The 18,737-nt window shown below is 36.0% G+C and overlaps 1 protein-coding gene across 2 annotated transcripts in view; it reads left to right on the top strand.

Moving 5' to 3' along the window:
* Positions 1-18,737, top strand: part of PLOD2 (procollagen-lysine,2-oxoglutarate 5-dioxygenase 2) — a 111,496-nt gene that overhangs the window by 57,169 nt on the left and 35,590 nt on the right. For both annotated transcript variants that reach the window (XM_047784133.1, XM_047784143.1), the window contains exons 5-7: positions 418-530; positions 2,119-2,182; positions 3,693-3,790. In XM_047784133.1, coding sequence (XP_047640089.1) covers positions 418-530; positions 2,119-2,182; positions 3,693-3,790 — 275 coding nt within the window. The remainder of the gene's footprint in view (positions 1-417; positions 531-2,118; positions 2,183-3,692; positions 3,791-18,737) is intronic.

The following is an 18,737-nucleotide window of genomic DNA, read 5'->3' as shown; positions in this document are numbered from 1 at the left end:
TTTTTTTTTTTCAGAGACAGTAAATCCTTTACAGAGGATCTAGGAACAACAATTTAGTAGGTCAGAAATAATATTCTGTAGTTTTATTTTTTTTTCCCTAGTATTTTTTTTTTCTCCCTTACAAACCTTTGAAAACATTAGTTCTCCGTCTTGTGTCAATTAAATTGGGGAAATGTTTATTCAAAAAGAGTGTTTGATTTGCAATTGGTAGTTAAAACTTCCTCTATTTCAGTTTATATGTAAAACAAATCATACTCAATAATTCACATTTCTCTCATGGTAAACAGTGAAATTCTAAACTAAGGATTAGTCCTAATAGCTTTATAAGTCTATGCAACTGGTCTGTGGAATTAACATAGACATGGAATATTGGTCTTTTAATTCTAAATCCTCTCTTCTCTCTCTGTTGTATTGCAGGATTTATTGGTTATGCTCCATATATTAACCGTATAGTTCAACAGTGGAATCTCCAAGATAATGATGATGATCAGTTATTTTACACTAAAATTTACATCGATCCACTGAAGAGGGTAGGTAATAGCTCTCCTTTTCAATGTAACGTCCTCATTCATGATGGCTGCTGGTGTTCCAGCCATGGTATCCATATTCTGGGCCATTAATAGGCAGAATAATAAATAAGGGGCCATCTCAGTTGTGTCAAATCTCTTTAAGTAGCCTATCTAGAAGTCTTACAAAAAGCTTTCTCATACTTTTCTTTGACCAGAACATATATATTTGGCTACACATAGGATACAAAGGAGTTTTGTTCTTTATTTCAAGCACATGTGCCCTACTAAATATCTGAGTTCTTTTAGTAAGGGGATGAATGTTGGGACAATAGCAGCCTGCCCTAGACTCTAAACACAACATTCCTGAGATTGAATTAAAGGAAATGTTGGAGAAAAGTAAAAACAAAGTTCTCTAATTTGAGAATATTTTTAATGTGCTTACCTAATGCTAAGTTAGTATTTCCTAGGTTTACTCTATATAAGCAATATATTTCTAAAATTTACTGAATTGTATGTTTCTGGGTGTGTCATTAGGAAACATTTTTGAAGTACATTTTGCAGTGAGTTTTGCAACTATAGCTATTCTGATTCTTAGATGAATACTTCAGTTATCTAAATATTTTCATCAGATACTTCTTAAGAAACTTTATTCTTTTAAGTGTGTATTTTCTCTCTCTCTCTCTCTCTCTCTCTCTCTCTTTTTTAACTGTCTCTCTTATGTGCCTGACATAGCCAGCCTGAGGATTTGGCCTCTCATCCAGGAGGAGAAATCTACTCTTGTCATCACTGCTAGCCCATGCAGCTTGAGCTTGTTTTTCTTAGTGTAATTCCAAATTGAAAATGCTCTTTGTCTTATCTAATAGTTTTTGCTTTAGGCTGCTTCCTCTGAAATCTCAGGCTGGGTTTGTCATATTTTTAGTTGCATAAATCTTGTTTAAGTTTCACCCTGAAGATAAGATTTTATCTAATTAGCGTGTGTCTTAGTCTTCTTGGTTTGCCATAATAGAATATCATAGACTGGGTGGCTTAAACAATGAAAATTTATTTTCTTACAGTTCTGGAGGCTAGAAATCTGAGATCAGGGTGCCAGAATGGTTGGTTTTTTGTGAAAGCTCTCTTCCTGGCTTGTAAAGGACAGCTGCTTTCTTGCTGTGTCCCCAAATGGTACAGAGAGAGAGAGAGAGAGAGAAAGAGAGAGAGAGGGAGACTGAGCAGGGGTGGGGTTATGGCTGTAAGATGTCAGTTTTGAGAGGACACAAACATTCAGTCCCTAACAGCATGCAAAGACAATTTTAGGATTATTACTATGACAGAGCAATGTAGCTAAAAAACTGCTCCATTGAGAATCATAAGATTTGTTAAGCAGATGAATCTGAATGATTAGGTGATTATTTATCAACCTATTGTAGCAGTCAGGCATATTGTGCTGTGTAATAATAATCCCCAACCTCATAGCTTGACATAAGAGGGGTCTTCCTGAAGAAGATTACTGGAATGAGTAAGTATAGGATCTTTAAATACCCCAAAACAACAAACTATATTAACATAATAGTGTGGTGTTTTCTATTTTTATTGTCGTTTTAAATATTATCTCCATTCTTATTTTTAGGAAGCTCTTAACATCACATTGGATCACAAATGCAAAATTTTCCAGACCTTAAATGGAGCTGTAGGTATGCTTCCTAAATTACTGGGTTGCTTATGTATATAAATGAACACCTTTGTTTTCAACTGTCTTTTCTTTGCTATATTCATTTTGGGGCATTACTAAGGTCTATAAAGTGTAAATATTATAATTTTTTAAATATATTGAACTTAAGCTTACCTTGAGATAGTTAAATACATTCAGTGAAAATCATTTCCTAAGATTAGTACAAAAGAGCTTCTGCCCTTAGGTAATTTAGACTTTAGTGTCTCACATCTGGACACTGTAGATGTTTTCGAATTATTACACTTTTTAACTACATATTTTTCAGTATCAACTCTTCATATTGTGAATTACTCAGGAGCATTAGAGTATTTTAACCTAGGTTAAAGGTAACTGATAACAAAGCATTTACACCGTGGAGTATGTTGCATGCGTGCACACGTGTGCTTTTGCATGTGTGCATGCCTATGGGTTTTTTCTGATAGACATGTATCTTGATAAAAATATGTTAGTACATTAAATTTAATTAATTGATAACATTAAAAATAGAAATATATTAATATATTAATAATGTACAAATTAAAAATATATCACAAATCAATATAATTTTTCGTCAAGTAAAAGATTCTCAGAATGCAAGGCATTTAGCTTGGCGTGTTTAAGAAATGTGAGGAAAGGAACTTGGAAACAAAAAAAATGTTTCTGCTCCCATCTGACTTGTATATTCCTGGAATTTACATTAGGCCTGATTTTCAACTGGAAATACTATCAATGATGGCCAGTGGTAGAAACCTAGCTTATGCCTAACAGTTTTCTATCTGCTTTATATATATTGTTATTCTCTTCATAATAACTTAGAAAAGCAGGCAAGGATCCTGTTTTACAGATGAATACATTAAGACAATAATTTAGGAGTTCCCATTGTGTTTCAGTGGGTTAAGAACCTGACATAGTGTTTGCAAAGTTGTGGGTTTGATCCCTGGTCTTGCTCAGTGGACTAAGGATCCAGCATTGCTGAAAGCAGCAGAATAGATCACAGATATGGCTCAGATCCAGTGTTGCTGTAACTGTGGTGTAGGCTGGCAGCTGCAGCTCTGATTCCACCCCCAACCCGGGAACTTCCATATGCTGCAGATATGACCCTAAAAAGAAAAGAAAAAAGACAATAATTTAATTCATCCAGGATCACATCATATCAAAAGTCAGAGGTAAAATTACCAAGATGCCTTCCTCCCACCAGACCCCATTGGTGTCTCAGCACCTCCAGTTTGTTGGCATTGGTTGGAGAAAGTGAGGTGCTCAGAATCCTCACCTGTGTCACTGTTATCTTTTATGTTGGGTGTCTGCTGATGTGGAATAGGCAAAATTTCTAGAAGTATAGCACATGGGATAGTATGCATGATAAATTTTATAACAAAAACAAGATATGTAGATAGATGTATTAATATGTTAATACATATGAAAACATACATATGTACATATGAAAACATATGAAAGCATTTTAAACAAAAACCTGTTTTTTCTTTTGAATCCAGATGAAGTTGTTTTGAAATTTGAAAATGGCAAAGCTCGAGCTAAGAATGTATTTTATGAAACATTACCAGTGGCGATTAATGGAAATGGACCCACCAAGGTGAGTCAGTGACTTTTCTCTTTCCTTACTTCTTGGAAATAGATTCAGGAGCAATGTGTAGAATGCCTTCTTCTCTTCCTCCTCCTCCCCTCCACCTTTCCCCTGTCCATCTTTGAAAAGCTTTATTTTGCTGCCAAAATTTTTCTGTCTTCATCTTTTACACAGTATATTATCTGGTTTCATTTACATTAATCAAACAGATTTTTTTTCCTCAGTAGATTGATAACTTTCCATTCTGTAACACATTTCAGTTTAGTGTTTTAATAATAATAGCTAACTTGAGAAGTGAGCCATATTTCCCTCGTACAGAGTATTGTCTCTGAATAAGCAATGTTGAAGTTTGTAAGAGATCCTTTGTTTCAGCTAAGTCACCATCATCAAAATTAACATCTCTGTGAGTTCCTGTCATGGCTCAGCAGTTAACAAATCCGACTAGGAACCATGAGGTTGCGGGTTCAATCCCTGGCCTTGCTCAGTGGGTTAAGGATCCAGTGTTGCCGTGAGCTGTGGTGTAGGTTTCAGATGTGGCTTGGATCCCACATTGCTGTAGCTCTGGTGTAGGCCGGTGGCTACAGCTCCGATTCGACCCCTAGCCTGAGAACCTCTATATGCCGCAGAAGTGGCCCTAGAAATGGCAAAAAGACAAAAAACAAAAAACAAACAAACAAAAATTAACAGTTCTGTTTTTTTTTTTTTTTTTTGTCTTTTTGCCATTTCTTGGGCCGCTCCCACGGCATGTGGAGGTTCCCAGGCTAGGGGTGCAATCGGAGCTGTAGCGGCCGGCCTACACCAGGGCCACAGCAACATGGGATCCGAACCACATCTGCAACCTACACCACAGCTCACAGCAACGCCGGATCGTTAACCCACTGAGCAAGGGTACGGATCGAACCCACAACCTCATGGTTCCTAGTCGGATTCGTTAACCACTGCGCCACGACGGGAACTCTAACAGCTCTGTTAACATTGGAGTGTAACTATGGCCAGAAAGCTTCTCTTGCACTTATTTTATAACAAAGTTGATGGATTATAGTTGACAAAGACAATTTGACTAATAGAATTTTATGTGTTTGTCAAATATGTATAATTGAGCTGGTCAAAAATGTTGCTGACTGCAAAATTTGTAGATTAAGTTTGTATTGTTGATATCCAAATAAAATGGAACATGAATTGTTAAGATATATACACACAAACATATGCATATATATTTATTAATACTGTGCTTAAAATAAATGTTCTGAGATACTAAGGTAATGCCTGGCTTACTCATAAGTTGCTGGAAGAGTGATTATTGATACATTTGCATTGAGGGGGAGAGAGGATGGGGAGGTAGAGTCTGCAGTTTCAGAGGAGTGAGCAGTCTGAATTCCAGTAAAGCTGCATGCATTGGAAGAAATTCAAGGGAAAGCCCACATAGGCCACTTCTCCACCATTAAAATGGAATAAGTAGATCCCTTTCTCCTCTAGTTAATCTTTTCACCTTGCTTTTCATTCCATTCCAGCCCTCTTTCAAAGCCTTCCCATGTGGTCTCCTTGTTTTCTCTTGTTATCAGTTTTCCCAGATCTCTTCTCTTCTTCTTTTCAGCATTTTAAAGACCCTCAAGTCTGTCTCATCCTATAAAATAAAACTGAGCCAACACAAGCTGCCATGTCGTTCTCAATTTGCATTGCCTCCCAGCCTGCCTATTTTTCCTCTCCCCTTCACAGCTACATTCTTTAGAGACCATTAATTGCCACCACTGTTACTCTTCCTATCACCCCAGGAATGGCTCCCTCTCAGGGTCTATTGCGACATCTTTGCTGAGTAGTAGAGACTCATCAGCCCTCATATCTCGTTCATCCAAGGATCATATTTGATGATGTTCATCAAATTTGGATGAACTTTAAATACTTGGTCCAATGTGAAATACTTCTCTTTGTTTCCATGACAATCTGCTAGTTTATCTACTATTTTTTTGGCCTTTCCTCTTCAGTCTCTTTCTTTCACTTTCTTTTTGTATTATACATTTTAAAAATGTGTGTGGAGAGGGGTTCAGGAGTGGAGTTGATTCTCTTCTTGTGTTGTTTTAGTTAAGTGTTCTACAGGTATCTGTCTGAAACATCTTCCTTTTCCCAGCTACATCCATTCTTAGGTAGTCTGCTTTGTTCCCAAGTTAGTGAATCTTCTCCTAATACAGATTATTTTCAAATTTTTGCCATAGCTTCTACCTTTTCTGAGCTCTGGGTCTGAATACCCAATTGTTAGATTTATATGTGTGTCATATAAGACCTGGAGCTTAAGATGTTCAGCTCTGTCTCCTCTTCCATCCAGTTGATTAACCAGAACCTGAAATTTTGTTTTGGCTCTAGTTATGTCCCACTCCCAATCTAAGAACTATCCTTTCTAACTCCTGTGCATGCTTTGTCTATTTTTTTTCAGCATCAATAGCAACTTCCTTAATTCAGGTCACCTGCAACCTTCTACCAGTAGCAGTTGCCCATGAGCACCTGGAACTAGAATATTCTGCTGAAGCAGAAACCTATGAAATAGGTTACTCACCTGTGAAATTCACACTATGGACTTAATTATGGAGTTCCAAATTCTCAACTTGCTTTGTAAGGCTTCTTTTTTTTTTTTTTTTTTCACTTCTGGTTTAGGTGTCCCCAATCTACCATCTCATCTGCTCCCCTGCTCTTGACACCATATCTACATACACATCCCTCATTCTCAACTATTCTCTCTCCTCTATTCTCCCTCAGCTCCTGGGGCCATGCTTATGAAACTGACATGCTGCCTACTGCTCTAAGTAGGCAGGTCCTGCCATACTTAGTTACTTTGAACTTGATAAAAGTTTTATGTTTCGTCTGTTTCCAAGTCCTCGGTTCACACATTTCACTCATTCTGAAGTCCCCTGACCCTAATTCCTACTTGCTGTACCCATCTACTAAGTGCTGTTCATCTTTATGTGTCAGCTTACTCTTTACTCTTCAAGTCTCCTGCATGCTTTTATAATATCTGCAGTTTTGTCCATCGCAGAACATAGTACCGCACACTGGAGGCGGGTGGAATTTATCTTTTTGGTTTTGTTTTTGTTTTTCTCTCTTATTGAGCCTTTAGCCTAGGAATAAACAGAAATCACATATATCCTGTTTACTTTTTATTCACCCAGAGTCTAGCATATGTATAGCCTATATTAGCCTTTCAATAAATTGTAATCGAATGTCAGAGTCTATAAATATTCAAATGACCTAGAATTATTCTTGGGAATGATGAGGTGGATTTTTTTCTGACAGGGCAAAAAATTCATAAAATTGCTGTTGGGCACTGTAACTGTCCCTAGAAAGATGAATGGACTTTTATAACTAGATATCTATAACTAAATAGTGTGCTGTTTATCCTTGGTAATATAATATTTTGATCACATTTAACTATCTTTCAAAAAGGAATCTAGTGCCAAGAATTTAGCTATTGTGAGTAAGGCCTCTTATTCATTGATTTCATTGTAATTTTTTCCAAATTCCCAGGATAATACTAACAGGAGTTTTAAAAGGTGATTAAAAGACTTCTTATAGGAAAAGGAGCAGCAATCCTAATCATTTAGAAAGACCTGTGTGTACTAAGAAATTTGTAGGTTTCCAATAAACCTTTTCAGTTTGGGCTATTACTGTTTCTGGCATTTCAAGCTGTGTAATGATCCTATTACATTTTCTTTGATATGATCATATGATTCTATTTGGCAACAGAAATGAGTAATTTTTATTATAAAAATTATATCTGGTACAACATAAAATTTGACAAAGGGTTATATAAATACGCATTCAACTAATGCTAATACTTTATTTCATAATATGTTAAAGTTAAATAATATTCCGTTTTCCCCTGTTAAATAATATCCTCATTTTCCAGGATAATGAGGAAAGAAAGTAGATTACTCTTTTACTTTTTGTAATTTTTATTTTTAAAATTATTTTCATAGTTGATTTACAGTCTCTGTCAATTTCTGCTGTATAGCAAAGTGACCCATCCATGTCACTATAGTTCCATCCATGTCGCTGCAAATGGCATTATTTTTTTATGGCTGGGTAGTATTCCATTGTATACATGTACTATATCTTCTTCATCCATTCATCTGTCAGTGGGCATTTAGGTTGTTTCCATGTCTTGGCTGTTGTGATTGGTGCTGCAGTGAATATAGGGGTTCATGTATCTTTTTGAATTATAGTTTTTTTCTGAATATATGCCCCGGAGTGGGATTGCTGGATCACATGGTAGTTCTATATTTAGTTGTCTGAGGTAACTCCATACTATTTTCATTAGTGGTTGTACTAATTTACATTCCCACCAACAGTGTAGGAGGGTTCCCTTTTAGCTACACCCTCTCCAGCATTTGTTATGTGTAGATTTGTTAACTGTGGCTATTTTGACTGGTGTGAGGTTATACCTCATTGTAGTTTTGATTTACATTTTTCTAATAATTAGTGATGTTGAGGATTTTCTTCATGTGCCTGTTGGCCATCCAAATATCTTCTTTGAAGAAATGTCTATTTAGTTCTTCTGCCCATTTTTCAATTGGGTTGTTTGTTTTTTTACTGGTGAGTTCTATGAGTTGTTTGTATATTTTGGAGATTAAGCCATTGTTGGTTGCAGTGCTGGTAGCTATTTTCACAAATTCCATAGGTGGTGTCTTTGTTTTTTTTTTTTTAATTTTTATTTTTTATGGTTTCCTTTACTGTGCAAAATCTTGTAAATTTGATTAGGTACCACTGGTTTATTTTTGTTTTTATTTCTTTTGCCTCAGGAGACTGACTTAAGAAAACATTTGTATGGTTGATGTCAGAGAATGTTTTGCCTGTGTTCTCTTCTAAGAGGTTTATGGTGTTTTGTCTTATTTTTAAGCCTTTAAGCCATTTTGAATTTATTTTTGTGCATGGCCCGAGGGTGTGTTCTAGTTTCATTGATTTTCATGTGGCTGTCCAGTTTTCCCAGCACCACTTGTTGAAGAGACTTTTCCCATTTTATATTATTGCCTTCTTTGTTGAAGATTAATTGACCATAGGTGTCTGGGTTTATTTCTGGGTTCTCTATTCTGTTCCATTGGTCTGCATGTCTGTTTTGGTAGCAGTACCACACTGTCTTGACTACTGTAGCTTTGTAGTATTGTTTGAAGTCTCAGAGAGTTATGCATCCTGCTTGTTTTTTTTTTTTTTTTTTTTTTTTTTCCCTCAGGAATGCTTTGACAATTCTGGGTCTTCTATCATTCCATACAATTTTTTGGATTGTTTGTTATAGTTTTGTGAAAAATATCATGGGTAATTTGATAGTGATTCCATTAAATCTGAAGATTGTTTTGACCATTTTAACAATATTAATTATTCCAATCCAAGAGCATGGGTTATCTTTCCATTTTGTTGAATCCTCTTACTTACTTTCCTGGATTAATGTTTTATAGTTCTCAGCATATAAGCCTTTCACTTCCTTGGTCAGATTTAGTCCTAGGTATTTAATTTTTGGGGGTGCCATTTTAAAAGGTATTGTATTTTTATATTCTTTTTCTAATATTTCATTGTTAGTATAGAGAAATACAACCGATTTCTGAGTTTAATCTTGTATCCTGCTACTTTGCTAAATTCGTTCATCAATTCCTATAGTTTTTATATGGAGTCCTTCAAGTTTTCTATATATAGCATCATGTCATCTGCATACAGTGACAGTTTTACCTCTTCTTTTCTAATTTGGATACCTTTCATTTCTTTTGTTTATCTGATTGCTATGGCTAGGACTTCCAATACTATATTGAATAAGAGTGGTGAGAATGGGCCTCCTTATTCCAGATTTTAGCAGGAAAGCTTTCAGCTTTTCTCAGTGGGTATTATATTGGCTGTAGAGTTGTCACCAATGGCTTTTATTATGTTAAGGTATGTTCCTTCTATACCCACTTTGGTAAAATTTTTTATCACAAACACATGTTGGATTTTGTCAAATGCTTTTTCTGCGTCTGTTGAAATGATCATGTGGTTTTTTATTTTTATTTTTTGTTAATGTGGTGTATGACATTGGTTGAATTGCATAGTTGAACCATCCTTGTGAACTTGAGATGAATCCCACTTGGTTGTGGAGTATGATCTTTATTGTATGTTGTTGGATTTGGTTGGCTAAAATTTTGTTGAGAGTTTTTACATCTATATTCATCAAAGATATTGGCCTACAGTTTTCTTTTTTGGTAGTATCTCTGTCTGGTTTTGGTATTAGGATGATGGTGCTTCATTGAATGTCTTTGGGATTGTTCCTTCTTTAATCTTTTGGAAAAGTTTAAGAAGGATGGGTATAAATTCTTTGCATGTTTGGTAGAATTCACCTGTGAACCCATCTGTTCCTGGACTTTTATTTGTAGGGAGTGTTTTTATTACATATTCAATTTCAATTCTGGTGATTTGTCTGTTTGGTTAATCTATTTCTTCTTCTTTTTTTTTTTTATTCAAGATATTTTTATTCTCTCTCTCTTTTTTTTTTATTTTTTCTATTTTCCCACTGTACACCAAGGGGGTCAGGTTATCCTTACATGTATACATTACAATTACATTTTTCCCCCAGCCTTTCTTCTGTTGCAACATGAGTATCTAGACAAAGTTCTCAATGCTATTCAGCAGGATCTCCTTGTAAATCTATTCTAAGTTGTGTCTGATAAGCCCAAGCTCCCCATCCCTCCCACTCCCTCCCCATCCCCCTCCCATCAGGCAGCCACAAGTCTCTTCTCCAAGTCCATGATTTTCTTTTCTGAGGAGCTGTTCATTTGTGCTGGATATTAGATTCCAGTTATAAGTGATATCATATGGTATTTGTCTTTGTCTTTCTGGCTCATTTCACTCAGGATGAGATTCTCTAGCTCCATCCATGTTGCTGCAAATGGCATTATGTCCTTCTTTTTTATGGCTGAGTAGTATTCCATTGTGTATATATACCACCTCTTCCGAATCCAATCATCTGTCGATGGATATTTGGGTTGTTTCCATGTCCTGGCTATTGTGAATAGTGCTGCAATGAACATGCAGGTGCACGTGTCTCTTTTAAGTAGAGTTTTGTCTGGATAGATGCCCAAGAGTGGGATTGCGGGGTCATATGGAAGTTCTATGTATAGATTTCTAAGGTATCTCCAAACTGTTCTCCATAGTGGCTGTACCAGTTTACATTCCCACCAACAGTGTAGGAGGGTTCCCTTTTCTCCACAGCCCCTCCAGCACTTGTTATTTGTGGATTTATTAATGATGGCCATTCTGACTGGTGTGAGGTGATATCTCATGGTAGTTTTGATTTGCATTTCTCTTATAATCAGTGATGTTGAGCATTTTTTCATGTATTTGTTGGCCATCTGTATATCTTCTTTGGAGAAATGTCTATTCAGGTCTTTTGCCCATTTTTCCATTGGTTGATTGGCTTTTTTGCTGTTGGGTTGTATAAGTTGTTTATATATTCTAGAGATTAATCCCTTGTGGGTTGCATCATTTGAAACTATTTTCTCCCATTCTGGAAGTTGTCTTTTTGGTTTCTTTTTGGTTTCCTTTGCTGTGCAAAAGCTTTTCAGTTTGATTAGGTCCCATCGTTTTATATTTCTTCTTGATTCAGATTTGGCAGGCTGTATGTCTCTAGAAAGTGGTCCATTTCTTCTAGGTTGTCAAATTTGTTGGCATATAATTGTTCATAGTATTCTTTTAAGATTTTTTGTATTTCTGCAGTATCCATCGAGATTTCTCCTTTTTCATTTCTTAATTTGTTCATTTGGGTTCTTTCTTCTTCTTGGTGAATGGCTAGAGGTTTATCAATTTTATTTACCCTTTCAAAGAACCAGCTCTTGGTTTTATTGATTTTTTTCTGTTGTTTTTTTGAATCTTTATTTCATTCAGCACCTGTGGCATATGAAGTTTCCCTGGGTAGGAGTCAAATTGGAGCTACAGCTGCTGGCTTATGCCACAGCCACAGCCACAGCAATGTGGGATTGGAGCCAAGTCTGCCACCTACACCACAGCTCATGGCAACACCAGATCCTTAACCCATCAATGAGGACAGGGATCAAACCCGCATCCTCATGTATCACAGTTGGGTTCATTAACCACTGAGCCATAATGGAACTCCATTACTCTCTGATCTTTATGATTTCCTTCCTTCTGCTGAATTTAGGTTTTGTTTGTCCTTCTTTTTCTAATTCTTTTAGGTGGTAGGTTAAAGTTGTTGATTTGAGATTTTTCATCTTTTTTGAGGACGGCCTATTGTATGGCTATGAACTTCCCTCTAAGTACTGCTTTTGCAGCATCCCATAGATTTGGGATGGTTGTGTTTTCATTATTATTTGTCTCAAAGTATTTGTTAATTTCTTTTTTGATTTCCTCATTGACCCATTGGTTTTTTAGTAGCATGTTGTTTAGTCTCCATGTTGTCAGTTTTTTCTCATTTCTTTTCCTATGCTTGATTTCTATTTTCATGCCATTGTGGTCAGAGAAGATGCTTGAAATAATTTCTATACTCAAATTTGTTGAGGTTATTTTTGTTCCTCAGTATGTGGTCTGTACTTGAGAATTTTCCATGTGTACTTGAAAAGAATGTATATTCTGATTTTTTTGTATGTAATGTCCTGAAAATGTCAATTAAGTCTAACTTTTCTATTGTGTCATTTAGAATCTCTCTTGTCTTATTGATTTTCTATCTAGAGGATCTGTCTACTGATGTGAGTTGGATGTTAAAGTCTCCATTATTGTATTTCCATCAATTTCTTTTTTTATATCTGTTAGTATTTCTTGTATGTATCTGGGTGGTCCTATATTAGGTGAATGTATATTGACGATTGTTAATATCCTCTTCTTGAAAGGATTCTTTTTTCATTAAATAGTGTCCTTCTTTGTCTTTCTTTATAGCCTTCATTTTAAAGTCTATTTTGTCATATAAGTATTGCAACTCCTGCTTTCCTGTCTTTTACATTCGCATGCAGTATATTTTTACATGCTCTTGCTTTCAGTTTATATTTGTCCTTTGCCCTAAAGTGAATCTCTTGTAGACAGCATATTGTAGGCTCCTGTTTTTTTAATCCAGTCTGCCACTCTGTGTCTATTAATTGTCTTTTAAGGTAATTATTGCTAAATATTTATTTATTGCCATTTTAAAACTTGTTTTCCAGTTGATTCTATGTTCTCTTTTGTTCCTTTCTTTTTTTGGTTGAGTGATTTATTTTATGCTTGTGTCCTCTTCTTTTTAGTTTTTGTAAATGTATTGTTTGGTTTTAATTTGTGGTTTCCCTGTTTTTCAAGTATGTTAACCTCCTGTATCTACTTGCTTTAGCTTGATAGCAATATAGGCTCAAACATATTCTAGAAAAGAAAAAAGAGTCTATGTTTTCTTACTTTCCTTCCCCACATTTTATGGCTTTGACATCCTTTTTTAATATATTCATGTTTATTCTTTTGCTGTTCTTTGTGTTTATCATCACTTTTACAATAGCTTTTTTTTTTTCTTTTAGTTCTGTATACTGGCTTATTTAAGTGATTACTTTCTTTCCAACTGTGATTTCCTCCATCCTATTTCTTCTCACTCTTTACTTCTTCTTCTTCTTTTTTTTTGTATTTTCTAGGGCCACACCCACAGCATTTGGAGGTTCCCAGACTAGGGGTCTAATCAGAGCTGTGGCCACTGGCCTATGTCACAGCCACAGCAGTGCGGGGTCTGAGCCACATCTGCAACCTATACCACAACTCATGGCAACACCAGATCCTTAACCCACTGAGTGAGGCCAGGGATTGAACCTGCAACCTCATGGTTCCTAGTCAGATTTGTTAACCATGAACCATGACGAGAACTCTGACTTCTTTTTTTTTTTTTTTTAATAGAAGACCTTTCAGTATTTCTTTTAGAATGGGTTTATTATTTCTGTACTCTTAGTTTTTGTTTGTTGGAGAAATTCTTTATTTCCTGTTCTATTTTAAACACTATTCTTTCTGGGTAGAGTATTATAGGCTGCAGATTTTTCCCTGTTAGAAGTTTGAATATATCTTGCCACTCTCTTCTGGCCCATAGTGTTTCTGTAGATAAATCAACTGATAGCCTTATGGTGGTTCCCTTATAATTAACTCTTTTTTTTTTCCCTTGCTGCTTTTAGAGTCCTCCCCTTATCTTTACTTTTTGTCATTTTTATTATAACATGTCTTGGTGTGGGCCTATTGGGGTTCGACTTGTTTGGGGACTTCTTTGCTTCCTGTATTTTGTTCACTTTTCCTTTAGATTTGGAAAGTTCTCAGTTCAACCTTAATTTCTTCAAATATATTTTCGATCACGTTTTCTTTTTCTTCTCCTGTGGAATCCCTGTTATGCATAGATTGGCCCTCTTTATATTGTCCTATAGACTGCTCATATTTCTTTCATTGTTTTTCATTTGGTTTTCTTTCTGCTGTCCTGACTGCATGATTTCCATTATTCTCTCTTCCAAGTCACTAATTCATTCCTCTGCATTATTCATTCTGCTCTTCAGAGCCTTTAACTCAGATTGCATCTCTGCATATTAATTTTCTAATTTTTCTTGGCTTCTCCTTTTATTTTCTAATTCCTTTCTAAAGTAATCTTCATTACTGTTTGTATTTGCTCTTAATTCTTCATATTCACTCTTAATTCCTTCAATATTTTCACTTTCTCCTTTTGAACTTGGTGTCTGGGAGACTGCAGAAATCTGTTTCATTCTTTGCTCATTCAGGGGAATTCTCCTGTTCTTTTAACTGGGAATGGGTTCCTGACCTTCTTCATTTTGCTTATATTTTTCTTATTATCTGTACTTAGGGAAACAACTACTGTAGTCTTGGAAGACTATTTATATGTGAGAGTGCTTCTGGCTATTTGGTGAGGGCTTATATTATTTTTATCATCATCATCATTATTTTTTGCTTGAGGGCTGTTTTTGGTTTGGATGCTTGCTTTCTGTTTTCTCTGTGTGTCAGGCTGTTATCCCCTTTATTAGGGGTGCTGATAAGTGGCCTGCATGTGCTTCCAGGAAGATGGAGGCAATGGGCAGGGCGAGTAGCCAGTGCCTGGTTGCTAGGCCCTTGACAGTGGTGATGAATTGTGGGGAAGTGGTGCAGGTTGCTCCTGGTGAAGGGCCCTGGTAAGTGCAGTGACCCTCAGGCAGGTGTATTCGTCTCCCAGAGTTTTTGGCATTAGCTTCAGCAGGGCATGTGTATTCCCTGGGGAGTGAGAGCAACTATGGTCATGCTTGATTTCAGTGCCCTCCTCTATGCAGACTTCTGAGGTGACTTGGGCTGAAGATGATGGTTGTTTATGGACCCCTAGTTGTGGCAGGTAATGCCTACCTCTGGAGTCTGGGATAGCTGTGGCGGTTTGCTTCCACCACCCATAGCCCATGCAAGAGGTGCTTCACTTCCCTTAGTCCATGCCAGAGGTGCCATACCACACTTAGCCTGCTCAAGAGGCACCCTGCCACCCATAGCCTGTGCAAGAGACACCCCCTTCCCTGAGAACCCAACAGACGCACAGAGAAGGCTGTTCCTATGTCTCTCCACTCCTCCTCCTTTCACCCTCCCCAGTAATCGTGGTAATGGCTTCTCTTGCGGGCACAAGCCTCTTCCTGGGTTCCCCTGGCTGTGGCACTCCATCCCTAACCTGTGGTGTACTACTGCCTAGCCCATCAGGCTGTCTCTACAGAGCCAACCCTAGTCCTCCCTGGAACTGACCTCTGCAGCCCAGCCCTGGCCCAAATGTTTCAGGCTATGGTGTCCAGGTGTTGTGGTACTGATGGTTTATCTTGCTCTCTCTTTGCTTTTCTCTCAGTCTGGCTGTTATACTTTTCTCTGAGTCTTTGAGGTCCCTCCATCTTGGCTAATCTTCCTGTCAGTTAGGTAATTTCCCAGGGTGCAGGTTCCTTTCCTCTTTCAGAGTTCCCTCTCAGGAGTGCTAGTCCCTTCCTGGTTCCTTCTTTTTTTTTTTTTTTAAATCTATCTCTTTTTTCCCTTTTGTTATACCTAGTTATTTGGAGGGTTTCTTGCCCTTTTTGGAGGTTTGCTGTCTTCTGCCAGTGTTCATTAGATGTTTTATGCTGATTTTTCTACATGTAGGTGGTTTTTATAAATGTGTTTGTGGAAGAAGGTGAGCACCATGTCTTACTCTTTCCCTGTATTGATCCCGCCCAGATTACTCTTTTTAGATATACCCTTTTTATTTAACCATTGCAGAAGATGAAATGATTTTTATATATTTTATAATTTAACATTTAATTATTATTTTAATTTAATAAGGGATGGTTATAATGTCATTGGTTTTTGAGCCATAACGTTGAACAAAATGCTAACATTTATGCTTTTTTAACTTAAAAACATGCATAATCTGTAAATGATACATCATTATAATGTGTTTATAGACCAAAGTATGAAAGATGAGCTCATTTCTTCATTAGCTACTTTCTCTAGATCTCATGCTATTAGGGAAAACAATTGACTTATAACCCCACTATCTCTTATGTCATTTTAATTCATAATTGATTTCAGAATTATGTTCTTGTAGTATTTATCTATGAGCAATCATATTTTTCATTTGTTTTCATAATAATGTATAAATAACTCTGTGCTTTTTAATTAACATTTTATTTGAAACATTTTTGTATTTATTCTACATAATTATTTTCATGCTCGTCCAGATAAAATCTAATATAAATCAGCTTTTAGATAGAAACTATGACTTCTGGTTTGAAATTTTACTTTTTTCCTTGAAACTTATTTATTGTAGTAACACATAATAAGGTGCTTTTTTAATCCATACTTTTTTTCTTTTTAAATATCAAATAATATACTTACGGCAGTCACTGTGAAATTGGAATTTTTTTTTTTTTTTGATGGCCACACCTGCGGTGTATGGAAATTCCTATATCACAAGCACAGCAATGCCAGACCTGAACCACATCTGCAGCCTACACCACAACTCATGGCAATTCCATATCCTTTACCCACTGAGGGCCAGGGATTGAACCCACATCTTCATGGATACTAGTCAGGTTCTTTTCCTCTCAGGCACCGTGGAAACTCTGCAATCGGTGGTATTTTTATACCAAAAAAAAATTAAACATAACAAGAGCACATAACCTAATTTGCCCACGAAAACAAGTCATTTCTGAAATGTATTTGATTTGCAGTAAAAATAGGGACTTTGATTTTGTACATACAAACCTCAGTGTTTAGGTCACTATGACCTTGAATAATTGGATGACTTGAAAAAAAAAAGAAAGAAAAAAGAAAAAAATTTGGTTGGAAAAGTTTCTCGCCAATGACATGACATCACCCTTGGAAACATTTTGATATTGTGAAAGAAGTATCAGGAAAACACTACCACCTAGTAGCTGGGGACTGCCCGGAACAGCCTAACTGCATAAGCAGTTTTCTGCACCTTCCAAAGCTGCCAGCATAAATGTCTGCTGTTTTTAATGAAGAAAACAGATGGCAGAGTGGCGGTGGTGGATAACCTCTGCCTGCATGAAGAGAAATCCAAAAGAGGGAGGTTTCCAGTCTTAATTATCTGTGAAAATAAAACTGAGGTAAAAAGTAAAAAGTAGAAAAGTTATAACGTTTTATTTCTGAAAACTAAATGTAATGCCTTTTAGGCTCTAACTTTTAAAAATATTGATCATTTTCCTATTCACATAGGGGTTCTAATACACTGATCAATAACTCGTGAAATCTTTAATTTTTTATGAGATTTCAGAGATGAGGAAGGTTCCAGTCTTTATGTATAAATGGGCATTTAAGATATGTCCAACTATTTGGAGGGATTTTTTTTCCCTTTCTTTCTTTAAAAAAGTTCTTTTCAGGATATTTAAAGAAAAATTGTATATTTCCCTTAAAAAAATTCCTTTTATAAATAATGCTTAATGGAGGGCCCATTTTCACATGACTGTCTTTATTTTCTTCCTTCAAAACCATAATGTATAGAGAACATGAATAGTTAATGTTTACATTTGTAGTTTGACAACAGTAACATTTTTGTTTCTATTAGAGAGGCATGTTAAAATGGTCACACTGACTATTGACATATTAATAAATGTCATAACTACATATTTCCTGCCTTCAATTTGTTTCCTGAATGACTTAATTTTCCGTGCCTTCTGATTGAGCTATACAGAATAATGTAACTACTTACAATATCTGTATAACACAAAGCTTTTTCATTGTAATTGATACTGTACTTTGTTCATTAGCATTTGTTTCAGTTTTAGTAAAATAGAATATAAAAATACTTAGGATAATAGAAATAGTTGGAATCCTAAATATTTGAGAGGAATTGGTAAAATGGTACTGAACTAATTTCCTCAGATATTCTGTACCATAAGATCCTTTATATTAAGGATATTAAGAAGTCAGAAAAATTCAACTGGCACTTCTGTACATTATTGACTATCATATGTAATGTATAAACTTTTTTTCTTCTGAGTTATCTCATCTTTTCAAGGAAAAATTAATGATTATATAAACATAATGAGAATTTTAGGTGCTTCCTTCTAACAGTAATATAAATTATAGCCAAAGGTAGTTTGCTATAGCTTCAATGTGTTCAGTAAATTATATTCTGTGAGAAGAAATAATAAAAAAAAAGAAAACGAAAAACTATGAGTGTTTATACCACTACAAGTATTAGAACTGAAGTAGAATGTTTAGTAATTTATTTTAGGATTGGCAGAATTTTCCCTAATATATTCACTCTAGACATATTAAAAAAAATTTTTTTGGAGTTCTCATCATGGCTCAGTGGTTAACGAATCTGACTAGGAACCATAAATTTGCGGGTTCGATCCCTGGCCTTGCTCAGTGGGTTAAGGATCCGGTGTTGTGGTGTAGGTTGCAGACACGGCTTGTTTCCATGTTGCTGGGGCTGTGGTGTAGGCTGTGGTGCAGCTCTGATTAGACCCCTAGCCTGGGAACCTCCATATGCCACAGGTGC

This window comes from Phacochoerus africanus, chromosome 1, assembly GCF_016906955.1.
Source record: "Phacochoerus africanus isolate WHEZ1 chromosome 1, ROS_Pafr_v1, whole genome shotgun sequence".
NCBI classification, from domain to species: Eukaryota; Metazoa; Chordata; class Mammalia; order Artiodactyla; family Suidae; genus Phacochoerus; species Phacochoerus africanus.
Note: the sequence above shows the minus strand (reverse complement) of the source record. Positions and strands in the feature narration are given on the sequence as shown.